The 20,366-nt window shown below is 36.5% G+C and overlaps 1 protein-coding gene and 1 pseudogene across 1 annotated transcript; both read right to left on the bottom strand.

Moving 5' to 3' along the window:
- Positions 1–3,353: 3,353 nt before the first annotated feature.
- On the bottom strand, positions 3,354–6,184 carry LOC117984439 (cytochrome P450 6B2-like; annotated as a pseudogene).
- Positions 6,185–14,872: 8,688 nt separating this feature from the next.
- On the bottom strand, positions 14,873–17,697 carry LOC117984438 (cytochrome P450 6B5-like). The gene is made up of 3 exons (XM_069500302.1): positions 16,316–17,697; positions 15,190–15,393; positions 14,873–14,973 (listed from the first exon to the last, which is right to left on the bottom strand). The coding sequence occupies exons 1-2, from the start codon at positions 17,694–17,696 to the stop codon at positions 15,224–15,226; spliced, it is 1,551 nt and encodes a 516-aa protein (XP_069356403.1). The 5' UTR covers position 17,697; the 3' UTR covers positions 14,873–14,973; positions 15,190–15,223.
- Between the last annotated feature and the right edge of the window lie 2,669 nt (positions 17,698–20,366).

Below are 20,366 nucleotides of genomic sequence, written 5' to 3'. Positions count from 1 at the left end.
ATTTAACGTCACCATAGTCAAATATTTGACATATCGTCGATTCAGGATCAAACCGAGATTTCCCTCTTGACTCTAATAACAACTAGCACTTTAAAACATCATATTTTACAAACGGATCTAGAAATCGAAAAATGATGTTCCCACACTCACAGTAATTCTAAAAGACCTATTCAACGATACCCACACTATGGGGTAGACGACTAAAAAAAACATTTTTCACAATTTTATTTCACCACTTTGTCGGCCTGATTAATATTTATACCCATGCCAAATTACAGATTTCTAGCACTAATAGTCTCTGAGATTAACTGAGGACGGACGGACATGGCGAAACTATAAGGGTTCCTTGTTTACTACGGAACCCTAAAAATTACATTTTCTAAACATGCAGAAATAAAGCTTCTTACTTTTCGAATTGAGAAGAAGAAGTCACTTAAAAAGTTAATAGGGTTGGCTAAACCGTGTAATTAGTAATTATCGTAAGCATAATAAAATTAATTAATTACTTCGTTAATTATAAACGAACGCTCGCTTGCAGTTTGAAGAGCTCTTCACGTGGCCACCCCTACAGGCGCGGGATCATAATTAGCGTTAATTAAAAACTTTGTTACATTTGCAATTAGGTAGGTAGGTACTTTCCTGGCGTAGGTACCTACGTGAAAGTTCTAGGCCTCCTAGGCATTGATTTCGCAGCCAACAGTCTAGAGTACTACTACTAGCTTATGCTCGCGACATCAAACCTCTATTTCACCCCCTTAGGGGTTGAATTTTCAAAAATCCTTTCTTATTAGATGCTTACGTCATAATAGCTATCTGTAGGCCAAATTTCAGCCCGATCCATCCAGTAGTTTGAGCTGTGCGTTGATATATCAGTCAGTCAGTCAATCCTTTTATATAATATCTAGAGACTCATTCAATACATTGGTTGATTGATATACCTATTTATCGGTCATTAGGTAAAGGCATGTTGGTCAAAAAACCTGTCAAGTGCGAGTCGAAATGGCACACGAAGAGTTCCGTACCATCGTACAAGAAACAGATAATTTACTATAATAGTGTTCCGTACCTCAAAAGGAAAAAAGGAACCCTAATGGGATCACTTTGTTGTCTGTCTGTCTGTTCGTCTGTCGTGTCTGTCAAGAAAACCTATAGGGTACCTCCCGTTGACCTATAATCATGAAATTTGACAGGTAGGTAGGTCTTATAGTACAAGTAAAGGAATAAATCCGAAAAGCGTGAATTTGTTGTAGTTACATTATTATTAAAAAAAATTAAAATGTGTTCATGAACCAAATAATTAGTATTTTCAATTTTTAAAGTACCTAACATTACTATACCAAGTGGCAGATTTTTATTTATTTTTATGCGTAGTAATTTTTGATTTATCGTGCAAAATGTCGGAAAAATATACAACTGTAATACGGAACCCTCGGTGCGCGAGTCTGACTCGCACTTGGCCGGGTTTTTTTAACGCACATAACTCCGAAAAGTTAGAGGTGCGTGCGCGGGATTAAATGCCCGATCTTCCAAATAGGTAAACGGCGTCGCGAACTAATATACTATCACGGCTTTTTATCTACAGACGAACAGACAAAAAAGTGTATTTGTAAGGGTTCAGTTTTTCCATTATGAGGTACAACTTAGTGTCCGGATGAATAAGAATTAGAACATTTTGAACAGACCGACAATTTTTAAAAAAGAGGCAATGAAGCCTCGAGTTCTGGGCCACAATAGAAAATGTAGGTCCCATTTTCCATTACCGAGTATACTATGCGGATAGAAATGAATGGAATGCTTTTGCTATTGGAGCGAGCCGGAATTGGTAAATTTGGGGAAATTGCACGCTCTTCATACCTATTTTCATGTGTAAAGGTCCTTGAAAAAGGTGGTTTTAACCGAAAAGAGGGTCATAACCAGTGGCGTGCATAGGGTTTAAAGCCAGGGTAAGCAGTAGTTAGGTAAGCAAGACAAAGAATAATGAGCATTAAGCAATTTTAACAGAGTTAACTATTTTTTGGGTAAGCAGCGCTTTTATGCTTCTATGAGTTGCACGCCACTGGTCATAACATTAATTATTATTTTAAACTACTTGTCATAATCTCCACGGACGCGAGAATCGCAATCCATACTAATACGACAGAATATGCTAATACATACAATATTATAAATGCGAAAGTGTGTCTGTCTGTCTGTCTGCTAGCTTTTCACGGCCCAACAGTTCAACCGAAGTCGATGAAATTTGGTACAGAGTTAGCTTACATCCCGGGGAAGGACATAGGCTACTTTGTGTCCCGGAAAATTAAAGAGTTCGCAAAGGATTTTAAAAAACCTAAGTCCATCTAGTTATAAATAAATAAATAAGCCTACCTCTAAATTTTTTTTACCTTAATATATTCTGGTATATAGATTAGATACATATATTTTTTTTTAATTATCTTTATTTTTTATTTTTACTTTTTTTTATTTTATTTTTTTCCATTATTGAAAATAACAAAACATTTGGTAGGCTTTTTTGGCAGAAGACGTGTCAAAAAAATCAATTGTTCTAAACAAAAATATCAATTTAATTAAGTGTTTGGGCAATATTTATAAAAAAAAACCATTTTATTAACAATGGTGAGATGAACCTACAGTAATGCATAAATTTTGAGATCTAACTCGCCATTTTAGCTCTATCTATAATATGGCAACTGTCAAGTCAAAAGTACGATTTTAGTCCTTAATTTAAAGGGGAACCGTACTTTTCACAAGACAGTTGACACATAGAGCTAAAATGTTATTACTAGAATTACTTATTGTTGTAATATATTTTTATTTTGTTACATATTTTTGTAAATGTTGTGTTAACTTGTAAATGGCGACTACATTTAGTAAGTTATATATTCAGAATAAGTATTTTTTTAAAGTATTAGTGTAAGTAGCCGAAAGTTAACCTATTAAATAAAATAAAAATAAAAATGGCGAGTGAGATCTCAAAATTTATGCATTATTAAGTAAATCTTATAGTATTATCTGAGTTTGTTGTGGGCTCTTCTCAGACCTGGGCGCGTTTGGAACCCTCGTAGCTTTAGTTTTAAGTTTGCGTAATAATTATCACCACTATATCTTAAAAATCTAACACGATACCAGACAATCAATACGAGTAATTTATTACCTATTTTGAATAAATCATTTGACTTTGACTTTGACTTTGACTTTGAAGGCTATTTGAACATACACATGTACCCTTTGAACATAATGTCATGTCACATTACATTTAATACATTTTTAGTACGTAGGTACAGTACCTAAATGAGTCACTCCCAAATTACGTTTCTAGCAGTCGTCGTTATGCAACAAGAGCTCTAAAAATATTCAATTTCAAGCTGTACGTGAAATGAACTTGAGTTTGATCGGGATAGCGGAGGTAATGACGAAGGAGTACGGCTGAAACTGAACCGTTCGCGGCATGTCTTCCGCCAACTCCACACGATAGTTCCTGAACACCGCGAGCAGACCCGCGTGCAGTGGCATCTTGGAAAACCGCATTCCTGGAACAATTTTTTTTTTTATTTTTTTTTTTTATTATTTTTTTTTTTTCAGAAACAAGTTAGCCCTTGACTGCAATCTCACCTGGTGGTAAGTGATGATGCAGTCTAAGATGATAGCGGGCTAACCTGGAAGGGGTATGGCAGTTTTTATTAAACCCATACCCCTTTGGTTTCTACACGGCATCGTACCGGAACGCTAAATCGCTTGGCGGCACGGCTTTGCCGGTAGGGTAATTCATATAGTTTACAGACAATTAATAAAGTTGCTACCTGGATTCCGTGTCATAAAAAAAAAACCCCAGCCAAGTGCGAGTCAGACTCGCGCACCGAGGCGAGGGTTCCGTACTCGGGTATTTTTTTCGACATTTTGCACGATAAACCAAAAACTATTATACATAAAAATATATAAAAATATGTTTTAGAATGTACAGGTAAAGCCCGTTCATATGATACCACACTTGATATAGTTATCATACTTTGAAAATTGAAAATACTTATTATTTGTTCACACATTTTAATTTATTTTGTGTTTTCGGATTTATTCCTTGTGCTATAAGACCTACCTACCTGTGAAATTTCATGACTCTAGTTCGATGGAAAGTACCCTATAGGTTTTCTTGCCAGACACGACAGACGGACAGACAGACAGACAACGAAGTGATCTTATAAGGGTTCCTTTTTTCCTTTTGAGGTTCGGAACCCTAAAAAACGGCCTAAATTGAGAACCACCACGTTTTTTGAAGACGGTTAAATAAATATAAATATAGGTATTGTAGTTTATCGTTGAAAGCTGTGATTCCGGGCACGCATTATGTGCATTTTAAGTAATTAATTAATATCGCTTGCTTTAACGGTGAAGGAAAACATCGTGAGGAAACCTGCATACCTGAGAGTTCTCCATAATGTTCTCGAAGGTGTGTGAAGTCTGGCAATCCGCACTTGGCCAGCGTGGACTATGGCCAAAACTCTTCTCACTCTGAGAGGAGACCCGAACTCTGTAGTGAGCCGGCGACGGATTGCTCATGATGATGATGAGAGGGTCGCTGACTGTGCACACTTCCGGCGAGAACGCTCTTTCTCTTCATCGCAGCGATAAGAACTATCAAAGAAAAACTCGTTCAACGCAGTTAGCGCAGGATCACTTATTATTAATTTATGCCAAGCGATTACTCGCCCGTCGCACTCGCACACTCGTTCATAGTCTAGCAACAAAGCTATCATAACTACATTCTCGCTTATTAGCTTGTTTCTAGTTTTTAGCTTAACTCGTTTCTCTATATTTTTTTGTATGGTTTTTGGCTATGGTCATTCATTGATCATGGAATTAGGAAGAACTTAAGTACTAAGAATTATTACATACTTAATATATCCACGCCATTGATTTACAAAATTATTTGTGAATTTGGAGTACCTAATTACGTTCATCAATTTTGCCAGAAAGCTGGACACACGACTGTAGACTCGAGCATTCATTCGCTCGGTTAATAATGTAAGATTAATAACACTGTTAAATTGTTAATTACCTAAACACAGTCTGGGACCCTCGCCGAAAGGAAAGAAGGTGTAGGGCTTAATATCTTTTTTTGCGTCCCCGTAAAATCGCTCGGGGCGGAATTCTTCTGATTCCGAAAAATGTTTAGGATCACGGTGTATATAGCACAAAGGAATGTGAATACGATCCCCTTTGCGTAGGCGAAGACCAGCAAATCATCATCCACTTCGAGAGTTATTGTCTTTTTATCGCCTGTCTTCAAATTACTCATACTCTCTCCAGTTATTATATTGCCCTTTTTCCAGGACAATATTTGGTCGACAAAATCGTTTCTGGAAGATTTCATATTCGCACGCGATTCGAAAACTTCTCTTAAAATTTTTCGAAAAAAATTATGTATAGCCTCGTCGAATATTTTGAATCCTAAACCATAAAATAACGCTGGCCACATTTAATTTAATAATAATTAATAGTTAATTTTTATGCCTGAGAATTTTGATGAGTCAAATATCATCGCTTGAAGCATTACGAAAGGATTCGTGCTAGATACTTTTTTTTTCAACGTATTAGCATTTATTCCAAATGTGCAGCTGGTTATGGTATCTATGGTGAATTTTCGTAGTAAAGTTTTTGCATCAATGTATGGCGAATATTTTGTTTCTTCATCGATAAGTTTCTCTAACTGTGTGGCACAGCTTTGTATCAAATGGAACATACCTTTTATTTTGCTTGAAGAGTATAATGGAGTGAGGTTCTGCCGCTGGATCTTCCAGGCGTCACCACCAGTGAAAAATACATTTTTAGTGATTGTCTCCTTATGTGAATAGTCATTTACTTCTCTGCCACTAAAGAAGTAAAAGTCTGTCACTAGTACTAGTTTAATTAGGTTCGGGTCCAGTAGAATGAGCGCTGGTGCCGTACCGTAGAAGGTGCCTATGTAGGGCTCATTTGGGAATTGTTTGCAAATATCGCGTGCAACCATTGTTTGATGTGATTTTAATAAAATAGCGTCTTTGTAGTTACCAAATAGCAGTGTCGGCTTCAAGTATGGTACGTTCCTTTTCTCCCAGTAATCATGATTTTTAGATAGATATTTTAGAATAATTAATATTAGTATTATTATGAACAGAAAAATATAATATGAGTTCATCGTGAACACGAAACGAAAATGAAATGTCTAAAGACTGAGTGTTAACGTTAAATCTGCCACAATTGTTCGGAAATATTACGACGATTTAGTACTAAATTGACGCGTGAACATGGACGGAAAGTCCATACGAATTGAGAATTGTATATGCAGTTAAGATTAACTTGAGAAGTTGCAAAAGGCCTTTAAAATAAACTTTAATCAGGCGATAATTTTTTGTTGATTGCATAATAAACAAGATAAGCAATACAATACAATAGATTTAAGAGTAATGGACGATGACAGATTACAGAAGGTTCTCTTGATATGCTTAAGAGTCAGTTAACAGTGGATTTAAAGTTAAGTGTCTGATATTTGATAAGTGTTTTGTCCACATAAAATACTAGCTTCTGCTCGCGACTTCGCCCGCGTGGCCTCCAGGAAACAAATGGCTTTTTTTTTTCAGAAACAAACATTATTACATCAGGGCGCGCACCTTGAACAGCACCGAATAACACATATAACCTTCCAACCCCCATTTCAACCCTTTAGGGGGGATTTTCTCATAGTCGTTTCTTAGCTGACACCTAACCTCAAGAAAAAACTTACTTTCCAAATTTCAAGTTTTTTAATCAATAAAAACTCTCCCATACAAACTTTCATCCCCTATTTTACCACCCTTTTTTTTCTCAAAAAAACTGAAACACGTATTTCTTCATTTGTGACCGAGAACCCAAATACCAATTTTCATGCAAATAACTTGAAAAATTACGGACTTTCATACAAACTTCCATCCCCCATTTAACGCACTTAGGGGTGGAATTTCGAAAAATCCTTTCTTAGTGGATACCTACGCTTTAAAAAGAATAGACCCTCCAAATTTCATGTCTTTAGGACCAGCGGTTTAGGCTGTGCGTTGATATTTATATGTCAGTCAGTCAGTCTGGACTTTGAATTTTATATATATAGCTAGATTATTAATCGCGGTGAAATGTTTCGTAAATTTTTTTTAGCACTAAGACAGACATAATTGTTTTTATTCATCGTGCAAATTGACGATAAAATACGACTGTAGTACGGAACCCTCGGTGCGCGAACCTGACTCGCACTTGGCCGGTACTTTATTAAAATACACATTCTGTGAAAATTTCAACTCTCTGCCTCAAGCGATTCAAGAGATATAGCCCGCCGACAGACAGATGGACGGATAGCGGAGGCTTAGTAAGACCGACAGACCCCGAAGTGATCGTATAAAAGGTTCCATTTTCCGTTGTAAATAAAATCACTTTGAAGATGATAGCGACATCTGCTGCGTAAACGGTACGGTAGTAATATACTAAGCTGCCGTAGCCTTATGTGACAGTTGTTTAGAAGTATCACGCTAGATGGCGTTGTTTAAAAATAATACGAAATCTATAACAAAACTTTTTAATTTTATTTTGAAATTTTTTTATTTTTTTTTGTTATAGCAGAGTTGAAATTATTTTCATCAAATTTCAACTTTTTACCTACCTATTACGGTTTACGAGATATAGCCCGCTGACATAGCGTTGGAAGATCCCCCACTAGGTGGATGGACGACACCAGATGAGTCGCCGAGAGTCGCTGGATTCAGGTGGCGCAAGACTGTGGCGTGTGGACTGTGGAAGTCCCTACAAGAGGCCTATGTCCAGCAGCGGAGGTCTATCGGTTGATGATGATGGTGATGATGATGATGAAGGTAATAATGACATACCTATTCCAAATATATTATAATTATAATTGATCCAAAGTCAGTCGCACTAAAACGACAACAAAACCTATCATCTAATAAACGCCTTATCTGTCATAAGGTCATAAGTGTGTAAGCATTAGTAATATAAGTGTAGTGGGGTTATGTATTAGTATTGAGTAGCAGTAATAAACGGGACATAGAACAGCTCACACGTGTTTGATTTACACATCTATCCACTCTACGGAACCTCCAACGACAACATCACATGGCGACCGTGACAGCGAGCGGACTTTTGCACGGGGAGTAGCGGCCGCTCGCACCGCGATAGCAACACGTGTCGGGAATAACATTAAAATAATTACAAAAATGGGACCAAAGTGCTCCAAGTGTGTATGCGAGAACAAAGAGGTGATATCACAAAATGGAGACTCCAACATGGACCACCCCATGTACACAAACAATATAATGATGGCAGCAATATTGGCGATATGCAGCGCAGCAGCTATTTTTATAGGAGTTGCTAAATACAGACAATGCCACAGGAACTGGATTAATGAAGGAGTGAGAGCGGACTTTATAAGGAGGCTGCAGGAGCGGATGTCTACGAGAGGAGATCGAGAGGAGAGTCGAGTATAATGTGTGACAATTAAAGTGATGTGCGCGTAAAGTGCGGAAAGTGCGTAAAGTGCGGGAAGTGCGGTGAGAAAATGAACAGTATAGATTTATTGTAAAAACTATTGAGAAAATGGACAGTGTATAGACTTAATGGAAAAACATTTAAGTAATATAAATAGTGAATTAGAGTACTTAAGAGTAAGCATTAGGAAATTAGGACCAGATAGGAGGCTAGAGGAAATAGGATTAAGCAAGGTAAGAAAAGCGTTAGAAATATACGAAAATTATAAAACATTTATCACGCAATTAAATGAAAAGGATTTAGAATATTCATCATTAGTCATACAAAAACTGTGTGAAAACATTGAGGAAACTTTTCTTAAAATATTAAGCTATGATAAGTCATCAGTCGAAAAAATGACTGGTAAGCAAGAGAATATAGAACAGTCATCATTCGAAAAAATGGATAACTTCGACCTAAAAACGGCGAGTACTTTAATCCCGGTAATGGATGGTAAACAAGAGAATATAGAACAGATAATAGACAGCATCGAAATGTATAGCAGTTATCTAAAAGGTCAGGACAGCAAGGGGTTGCTAATTTCTTTTATATTAAAAACTAGACTATCAAAAACCGCGAAATTAAAACTTAATTCCGAATATTCCACTATTGACAATTTGCTATCAGACATGAAAAAATATTTGCTTACAAAAAAGTCTGCCAATTCATTGCTGTCCCAAATAAACAATTTAACACAGAACAATATGTCTATTAGCGCTTATGGTGAAAAGCTGGAGGAGCTCTTTATAGGCCTCACCATATCACAAGCCGAAGAAAATCAGAAGGCACGTGATATATTGAGACCTATAAACGAGAAACTAGCAATAAAGAGGTTTGCGGATGGCCTTCGTAACCGAAGGCTGAGCACCATAATATCAGCCAGGAATTACAGCGAGTTGAAAGACGCAGTACGCGCAGCGGAGGATGAGGAGCTGGCCACCGCCGGGACATCGTCCAACAACGGGGTCTACTCATATTCGCAAGGCCGGAATCAGTCATTTCGTTACCCCAGGTACAGTCGGGGACGTCGAAACTTCCACCGTACGAGTGGCCCTCACCGAGGCGCATATCAGCCCACACCACAGGTAAGGAGAGGTTATTATAACTATAATTATCGTGCTAGGACCACACCTACGAGGTACTACAACCAGTCCAGATACCCAAGAAATAACACCAGGTTTTATAGAGGCAACTCAAATAATAATCACCGTCAGGGAAATGCTTACGTCACAGCGTCTGAGCAAAAGGAGGAGCAAGATATAAATTTAGCAGAGTTTTTTCGAGCCTAATTATGCTTTAGTATGTGAAGGGTTAGATTTCATATATTTGTTTATCGGTAATCGGAAATGCAAATTTTTATTGGACACAGGGGCATCTTTATCTATCATAAATAGTCAGATTATTCAAAATCAAGTAAAAAAGTATCAAAGTACTACAGTTATAAAAGGTATAGGTGGAAAAATACAGTCGACATGCTTAGCGTATGTTCCACTACAGTCAGCAAACGGTTTCATATTTCGCCACAAGTTATACCTATTCGATAACGTTCCATGCGGAGCGGATGGAATTATCGGGCTAGACTTTCTCAGAACTTATAATGCAAACATAGACTTGCCTACGAACAGACTTACGTTACAATTTAATTATTATAAAACATGTACCTTAAGAATATGTAAGTCTACTAGCAAAACCGTAGAGTCGGACGAATACTTAACTATTCCATCACGTAGCGAGTCAATTCATTATTTGAGTGTTAGTAAAAGCTTATATAAAGATTGTGTTATACATCCGAAACAATTACATGAAAACGTATTTCTGGCAGGTTGTATCGTAAAGCCGAATAGAGGTAAAATACCAGTAAAAATAATGAATACGGATGAAAAGCCTATAAAAATACTTAAATCGAGTATTATTCAATCGGGAAACATTGACTATTTAGAAAACTATAACCTATGTTCATTTAGCGAATCTCAAAAACATGTTAGCCGTGTTAAAAAATTATTAGCAGAATTGAAATTGGACCATTTAGACCCCACCGCGAAAAAATCGCTTCAAATAATATGCTCTAAATACTCAGACATATTTTTCTTAGAAGGTGACAAGCTAGGTGTATCGAACGTTGTAGAACAGTCGATTATGGTGAAACCCGACACCAAACCCGTGTATACAAAACCTTATCGCTTGCCACAGGCATCGAAGCAAGAAATTAATAAACAAGTACAACGTATGCTCGATGACGACATAATAGAACCATCTAATAGCGAATGGAATAGCCCAATATTACTGGTGCCTAAAAAGTCAGAAAACGGGAAAAAATGGCGTTTAGTGATAGATTATAGGAAGGTTAATGAGTCAATTCAGGACGATAAGTTTCCTTTACCAAATATAATGGACATCTTAGATTCACTTTCAGGGTGTATTTATTTCACTCATTTGGATTTGTATCAAGGATTTTATCAGGTCAGTTTAAACCCCGAGAGTAGGGATATTACCAGTTTTGCCACGAGTACTGGGCAATACAGAATGAAGCGTCTAGCCATGGGTTTAAAAATTAGTCCTAATGCATTCTCTAGAGTTATGTCAATAGCAATGTCAGGATTAACCTTCGAAAAGTGTTTTATTTACTGCGATGATCTAATAGTATTTGGGAGAAACAGGGAAACTCACAATAAAAATTTAATAAGTATATTTGAACGGCTCAGAAAAATGAACCTTAAGCTTAACCCACTTAAGTGCGAATTTATGAAAACACAGTTACTATATTTAGGTCACGTGGTGTCAGCTGAGGGTGTTCTACCCGATCCAGAAAAAGTAAGAGTGCTACAACACTACCCGATACCTACAAATTCAGACGAGGTTAGACGATTTGTAGCGTTTTGCAATTATTATAGAAAATTCATTCCACATTTTTCTGAAATCACCTTACCATTAAATAAATTATGCCGGAAAAATGCAATATTTTCATGGTCACAAGAATGTCAAAATAGTTTCGAAATATTGAAAAATAAATTAATTACACCCCCCATTTTGCAATACCCAGATTTTTCTGATAATAACACTTTCGTTCTTCAAACTGACGCGTCAGGCATAGCTATCGTTCAGTTTTGTGTAATAAAGATTTAAAAACCCGTAGCCTACGCTAGTAGACCTCTAAATAAAGCGGAATTAAACTATCCAATAATTCAAAAAGAGCTTTTGGCGATAGTTTGGAGTATAAAACATTTTAGACCATACCTATACGGTAAGCAATTTATCATTAAAACCGACCATAAACCTCTAATTTATTTATTTGGCATGAAAGATCCGTCAACAAGACTTTTAAAATTCAGATTGCAGTTAGAGGAGTACGACTTTAAAATTGAGTATGTAAAAGGCAGTGATAACGTCGCAGACGCTCTGAGTAGGGTGGACCATAAGTTCGGAAGAATTAAATCATTGAATAGTAAAGTTAGCTTAGTAATGACAAGAGCTCAGAAAGCTAGATTAGATAAAGAGGAGTTGAATAGGAAGGTAGACATGAGGGATCCTTGTATACCTGTCGAATCAAGGTCTGGCCAACCAAGAGTCGCAGAGATACTAAGGAAACCGAGTGATTACGTAGAATTGAAATTTATGTTAGGAAGTAAATTGAGTAAGAGGAAATTATCATATGAAAGAGAATGTTTAGCATATGAGGAGTCAACTCAGTCTATCTACATAAACCTCAATTATATGTCGCATTTTACGCGAGTCGAATTTGCGAATTTATTGAGCGTATTTTGTAGTGAATTGAATATTAAAAATTTATGTATAATTAGAGATGACAGAAATGTAGAGTTCATAAAACAGTTAATAAATGAGATAAAAAGTAGAGAAAAATGGTCCGGACCGCAGATAAATATATTAAAAGGAGTAAAACGAGTCCATAATGAGGAAGAAAAGATATGCATACTACATGATTATCACTTACTACCTACGAGTGGCCATGCGGGTGTACAACGCATGATCAGCAACATCAAAGGTAAGTACTTCTGGCCAGGGCTAGAATCCGATGTACGGAGATACGTAAGTAAGTGCGGCAAATGCCAAACTAATAAGTATTCTAGAAATATAGTAGAGCCGATGGTCGTGACGACGACAGCGTCGAAAGCTTTCGAAAAAGTATATTTAGATATCATAGGTCCTTTAGATAAAGATATAGATGGTAATGTTTATATTTTAAGTTTACAATGCGAGCTAAGTAAATACGTCGAGGCGTACCCTTTGCAGCGTAAAGATACAGTAAGTGTGGCAAGAGCCTTTGTTAATAACTTCGTGTTACGTTACGGGCTACCCAAAATTGTCGCGAGTGACAAAGGCGGCGAATTTCAGTCAGAAACGATGAAAGAGGTATGTAAGCTACTTCAAATTGAAAAAATAAATTCTACAGCTTATCACCATGAGTCGATAGGCTCCTTAGAAAACACTCATAAGCATCTCGCTGCATATTTGCGAACATTATGTGACGGACATCCAGAAACTTGGAGTCAGTGGCTTCAGTTCTGGTGTTTCTCATTCAATACTACTGTCCATACACAGACTAAGTATACACCGTACGAACTCGTATTTGGCAATAGTTGTAGTTTACCTAGTAATTTAAGAAGTAATGTAGTAGAGCCACTATACAGCCAAGATAATTATGCACTTGAGCTTAAGTATAGGCTACAGTTAGCATCTAAGGAAGCGCATAAAAATTTAGTTTTAAGCAAATTAAAAAGGAAACATGTATGGGACAAAAAGTGTAATCCCATTCAGTATCAGAAAGATGATTTAATCTTGATCAAAAATGAAACAGGTAAAAAACTGGATAAGCTATACGATGGACCCTATACAGTGTTAAGTGAAGATGGACCTAATGTTACAGTGCAAAACGGTAAAAATGTCGAGACTGTCCATAAAAATAGGACAAAACCATATGTCACCTAGTATTAGTGTTTAGCTCATGTTTCTTTACTTATGAATACGCGAGGTACCTACGCTTGTTATTATTAGTATATTATTATTGTAGTCTGGTAGGTAACTACCTAACATTGTATCATAAGTGCCTAATGGTTTTATATTTCATTACGATGACATGTATGTACCATCGTATTGTACCTACTAAGTACATTATATTTTAAATTGTAACTTACCTATAAGATTGTGAATGTTTCGAACAGCTTATTTCTATGTGTCAGGTAATAAGGAAATCAAACAAGTTTATATTAAATAATTTTTATATTATCAAAAAAAAAAAAAAAAAATTGTATTACAACATTTTTTTTTTCAAAACCACCCCGGTGATGTAGTGGGGTTATGTATTAGTATTGAGTAGCAGTAATAAACGGGACATAGAACAGCTCACACGTGTTTGATTTACACATCTATCCACTCTACGGAACCTCCAACGACAACATCACAAAGCATGGGTGTAGTAAATTATAATTCTTCTAAGGTAGTAAGCATAATTACTTTATTAATCATTACATCGTTGGTCATGTTGTATTGATTATAATAGATGGTATTAATGATATTCTCAAGGTACCGAATTGTGTATTTTGTGTTTTTTTGCTGATTACCATAATTTTGGCAGATCACAGGCGGGCTAAAATACGAAAAAAAAAACCCTAAAATACAGTTATCAAAGTCAAACCAGAGCATTTCATTCACCAGTTAAGGTCCACTTTACTCTGACATAATTTTTTTTATTGAAAAACAGACTTCCAAAACCACTACAAACTAAAAAAATAAATTGTTTCTACACGTGTATGTACATATGTTGAAGTTGGGCGAGCTTCACGCTTTGATTTCTAGTTTCTTTTATTATGCTCTCCCGACTTTATACATACATACTAGTACACGTGTAGAAACAAACCTTATTTTTTACTTTGGAAGTCGGTTTTTTTTATTTATGTAAAGTTTTTTAGTGTAAGTAGTCATTGCTTGGTACCCAAAATATCAATTTACCAGCAAAACTTTCCAAATCCATACGGCTTAGGAGTTCGGTACCTTGCAACATCAGGATCGAAGAGGTGGGACTTGGAATTTAATAACAAAGTCTATGCTCGGCATTCACTGTACTATTTCACCAGAAACAGTTCCAGAATCTCTATGGTTTAGGAGTGCTGTACCATGCATCGTCAGGTTTGAGGAGTTTTGATTTGGAGTGTAATCATGAAGCCGTTGCTTGATATCTAAAATATCAGTTCACCATCAGAAATTCCCGAACCCCCACGGCTTAGGAGTTCAGTATCTTGCAGCATCAGGATTGAGGAGTTGGGATACGAAATTAAATGATATAGTCTATGCTTGGCACCAAAAATAATATTATATCATCTGCAGTTCCTGAATCACTATAGTTTAGGAGTGCTGTACCCTACACCATCAGGGTTGAGAAGTTGGGAATTGAAGTCCAAGCATGAAGTCGTTGCTTAGTACCTACAAAAATAATTCACTATTAATACTTTCTGAATCTTGATAACTTAAGCGGGCAGTAACCCTGCAGCATTAGGATTGAGGAGTTGGATCCAGAAATTTTTATGGAACCACCACGGAAACATCTTCTGTCGATTAAAAAAATATTTGCAAGTCGGTCTAGGAACCTCGAAAAATCGGTGTACATACTTTAAAAAAACGGGTCTAATTGAGAACCACCTGCTTTTTGGAAGTCGGTTAAAAATATCCAATTTCAAGCTCTTCGCGAAATAAACTTGAGGTTGATCGGGATGGCGGAGGTGGTGACCATGGAGTACGGCTGAAACTGAACCGTCCGCGGCATGTCTTCCGCTAGCTCCAGTCGATAGTTCCTGAACACCGCGAGCAGACCCGCGTGCAGTGGCATCTTGGTAAACCGCACTCCTGGAACAATGTATACAGAGTGTTACCAGAACGCTAGCAAAAACGAAGACATGGCACCGATTCTAAGCACAACCTAATTTTAGAGTATTCGCACCCTCTTCTTACTATTGTAATCTGAAAAGGACAGAAGCAGTTTGACATTTCTAAATTTAATTTTTAGATGGTAAAACCCGTGATTTTAGCACGCACTCGCGAACCTACTGTTTAAATTTGTATTGTGCACTAAAATTTAGAGTCTTTAAATGTGAAAGTCATGTTCCGTTCCTTTTTTAGCATTAGTAAAAAGAAAAGGATGCAGATACTCTAAATTTAGTTTAGAGAGAGACTAGAGAATCGGGGCCTCAGGCCCCGATTCTCTAGTCTCTAAAATAACACCAAATAAACAAACCGCGAAAATCCTATATTTTGTAAGAGTTTACGCTAGAAGTCAATGAACGTAGGTGGGGCATTGACCCGAGTTTTGCACGCTATACATTGCAGGGTTGAAATATACTAAATCACTAAAACTACAGAATGAGGCAAATGGTTATTGGAACCATTTTGTACAAACTCATTTTGTAGTTTTAGTTTGTTGGCTTGTGTTTAGGTAGTATAACAAATAACGCTAAATTTTGCTAGCGTTCTGGCTACATACGTAATGCGTAAAAAATGACTTTCACGTGCCATTTTTACTTTGTGTCAAATTTTATGTAAAAATTACGATTTTAGTCCTTCTTTCAAAGGTGAACCCTTAGATGAATGATTGGTGAACCGTACTTTTGACATGACAGTTGGGTCATAAACCCTAAAATGGCACGTGGGAAGTTGAAACGGTGTGGTGTTTCAAACATTTTCAGCTCTATGCGAATTATTGTAACCTTACCCCTATTTCTTGAGTTAAATTGCCTGGGCTATAAGTAATAAATAATGTTTTGTTAATTACCTAAACACAGTCTGGGACCCTCGCCGAAGGGAAAGTAGGTGAAGGGCTTAATATCTTTTTTTGCGTCCCTATAAAACCGCTCGGGGCGGAATTCTTCTGGTTCCGGAAAATGTTTCGGGTTACGGTGTATATGATACTGAGGAATGTGAATACGATCCCCTTTGCGTAGACGAAGACCAGTCGGAAAAGTGTAGTCTTCCATCACTTCTCGGGTAAGCACTCCCAATGGTGGATTTAACCGAAGTGTCTCTTCAATGCACGCCGCAAGATATGGCAGTTCATTGACACACTCATATTCAATTTCACCGTTATGCTTCTCAAAATAAGAATCAACTTCTTTAAGCACTTTAACCTGAATCTCTGGATTTTTTGCAATCTCGAACAGAACAAAACTCATAACAGTAGATGTCGTTTCATATCCTGCACCGAACAATGCTACACACTGACCCGTCAGCAAATCATCATCCACTTCGAGAGTTATTGTCTTTTTATCGCCTGTCTTCAAATTACTCATACTCTCTCCAGTTATTACATTGCCCTTTTTCCAGGTCAATATTTGGTCGATGAAATCGTTTCTGGAAGATTTCATATTGGCACGCGATTCAAAAACTTCTCTTAAAATTTTTCGAAAAAAATTATGTATTGCCTCGTCGAATAATTTGAATCCTAAACCATAGAATAACGCTGGCCACATTTGTCTACAGTAGATTTTTATGCCTGAGAATTTTGACGAGTCAAATATCTTCGCTCGAAGCATTACGAAAGGATTCGTGCTAGAAGCTTCCTTTTTTAAGGCATTAGCATTTATTCCAAATGTGCAGCTAGTTACGGCATCTATGGCGAATTTTCCTAGTAAAGTTTTCGCATCAATGTATGGCGAATATTTCGTTTCTTCATCGATAAGTTTCTCTAACTGTTTGGCACAGCTTTGTATCAAATGGAACATACCTTTTATTTTGCTCGCAGAGTATAATGGAGTGAGGTTCTGCCGCTGGATCTTCCAAGCATCGCCTCCAGTGAAAAATACATTTTTAGTGATCGTCTCCTTATGTGAATAGTCATTTACTTCTCTGCCACTAAAGTAGTAAAAGTCTGTCACTAGTACTAGTTTAATTAGGTTCGGGTCCAGCAGAATAAGAGCTGGTGCCGTACCATAGAAAGTGCCTATGTAGGGCTCATTTGGGAATCGTTTGCAAATATCGTGTGCAACCATTGTTTGATGTGTTTTTAATAAAATGGCGTCTTTGTAGTTACCAAATAGCAGTGTCGGCTTCAAGTATGGTACGTTCCTTTTCTTCCAGTAATTATGATTTTTAGTTAGATATTTTAGAATAATTAATATTAGTATTATTATAAACAGAAAAATATAGTATGAGTTCATCGTGAACACGAACACGAAAACGAAATTTCTAAAAACTGAGACTTTTTAAGTTAACTTTTACTCTTTCGAAATTGTATGGGAATATTTTTAGATACGACAATTTACTCTAAATAGACGTACGAATTTGGCTAAAAATCCATACGTAATGAAAATTTACGCACGGTCAAGATAAACTTGAGAAGATACGAAAGGTCTTTAAACTTAAATAAGTTAGTATAGGATCCCGTTATATAACGACCTTCACCGAGCTGGTTAAGGGATGAAACGTATTTTATATTCAATTTAATATGTCAATAAATATAATATTGCATATGGGTTGCCTAAAAATTTCAGTCCAGGATGATGAATCGAAAGTATGAAGCACATAGAATATGCAAACGTTGGGTTAATGTAATAATTTATTTTCATTTAACTTTTATTTATTTTATTCATCATATTATATATGATTCACGTGCTGGCAAATCGATCCTGTCCTAATTTAAATAGGTATACATATTTTACTTACAAATAGGTTTAAGTTTCGTGTAATTACTAACACCAATATGATCCTTTTGTTGGTCGAAATAAAAACATTTTATTTTTTATTAATTTTTTATTAACGTGGTGCAAGTTACTAGTATTGATTTGCCTGTTTATACCTGCCTACCCGGGGAAAAAAACAACGTTTGCATATTTTATGGGTTTCATACTTTCGATTGGTATGGAATTTGTCAGTTTTTTTTTTAAATTATTAATCAATCATATACTGGACTGAAATTTTTTTATGCAACTCATATGCAATATATTTATTGACATATTAAATTGAATATAAAATACGTTTCATCCATTAACCAGCTCGGTGAAGGTCGTTCTATAACGGGATCCTATACTAACTTATTTAAGTTTAAAGACCTTTCCTTTTATTGTTTATTGCACACACACAAGATAAGATGACGAAATAGAGTAATGGACGATTACAAAGTTGCCTCTTATGTGAGCTAAGTAGTAAAAAGCGGGTTGAGTGATAAGGTGTCTGATATTTGATTTTTCACCGACTTACAAAAAGGAGGTGGTTCTCAATTCGGCCCGTATGTAGTACATCGATTTTTTCAATTTATACAGGTTTCTGGACCAATTAGCAATTTTTTTTAATCAACAGAAGATGTTTTCGTGGTGGTCCCATAAAAATTTCTGGATCCAACTCCTCAATCCTGATGCTGCAGGGTTACTGCCCGCCTAAGTTATGAAGAATCAGGAAGTGTTTATAGTAAATTAATATTGTAGGTACCAGGCAACGAATTTATGCTTGGACTCCAGGTCCCAACTTCTCAACCCTGATGATGTGTAGAGTACAGCACTCCTAAACTATAGTGATTCAGAAACTGCGGATGATGCAATATTATTTTTGGTGCCAAGCATAGACTACACCATTAAATTTCAGATCCCGATTCCTCAATTCTGATGCTTCATGGTACTGAATTCCTTCTGATGTTGAATTGATATTTTAAGTATCAAGCAACGGCTTCATGATTATGCTCCAAGACTGAACTCCTCAAACCTGATGATGCATGGTGCAGCACTCCTAAACCATAGAGATTCACGAACTTTTCCTGGTGAAATAACATTGTAAATGCCGAGCATAGACTTTGTTATTGAATTCCAAATCCTAACTCTTCAATCCTGGTGCTGGAAGGTACTGAACTCCTAAGCCTCGTGGATTTGAAAAGTTTTGCTGGTGTATTAATATTTTAAACCAAGCAATGATTTCTTACACTAAAAAGCTTAAAATAAAAAAATATTAAAAAACCGCCTTCCAAAACCACTACAAAGTAAAAAAATACTTTTGTTTCTACACGTGTATGAAGTCGAGCGAGCGTAATAAAAAAAACTAGAAATCAAAGTATAAAGCTCGCCCGACGTCAACATACATACACGTGTAGAAACAAAAGTTATTTTTTACTTTGTAGTGGTTTTGGAAGTCCGTTTTTTTAATATTTTTTTTGAAGTTACAGACATGCAAATCGACATTTAGGTTATTAGCTTTAAATAATAAAAATCTGAATAAGTTATTTTGGAAAATCCCCCCTTAAGGGTGGTAAAATAGGGGATGAAGTTTGGAAGGTAGGTTCTCTCTAGAGGGTCAGCTAATTTTTTTTTACGAAAATCCACCCATAAAGGGGTATAATGGGGGTTGAAAGTTTATATGAAAGTCCTATGTTTTAAAAGTTAGAGATGAAAATGGGCACATTGGTATTCCGGGTTCTGTACCTTAAGCTGATACTGCATTAGTAGGTAAATGAGGCCTTTTGCAGCAGGAAAATTTCTAATGACATTAGAAACCAGAAATTTTACGCGGTTGAAGTCGCAGGCAACTGCTAGTGTTTATATAATATCTAAAAATGAATTGAAGTACAAAAACGTTGTTTGCTTGCTTTGCTAGCATCGAAAATAAATAAACTTCTGGTCCTCTTATTTGCGTTTAAAAAAAAAAGTTAAGCATTTCGTTCACGGAATCTATGTGCCGAGGCTGTGTTTTCCCAGTTAGTTTATTAGCAGCAGTTCAAAAATAACAGTATTTCTGTTGGCAGTAAAACTCTGGCGGGAAGACTCTTGAGAAATAGTGCACCCGTAAGTGGCTGTCAATCAGCGGTGAAACTAAAACTTCGAGAGGGCGCCACTTGTATTTACGAA

Source organism: Maniola hyperantus, chromosome 8 (assembly GCF_902806685.2).
Source record: "Maniola hyperantus chromosome 8, iAphHyp1.2, whole genome shotgun sequence".
NCBI classification, from domain to species: Eukaryota; Metazoa; Arthropoda; class Insecta; order Lepidoptera; family Nymphalidae; genus Maniola; species Maniola hyperantus.
This window is presented reverse-complemented; position numbering and strand designations above follow the sequence as displayed.

Excerpts from the sequence above, each read along its gene's own strand:
- LOC117984438 (XM_069500302.1), bottom strand. The coding sequence starts at position 17,696 with ATGAACTCATACTATATTTTTCTGTTTATAATAATACTAATATTAATT. Across the intron at positions 15,394-16,315 it reads GGGTCCCAGACTGTGTTTAG|GAGTGCGGTTTACCAAGATG; the intron begins GTAATTAACAAA and ends ACATTGTTCCAG.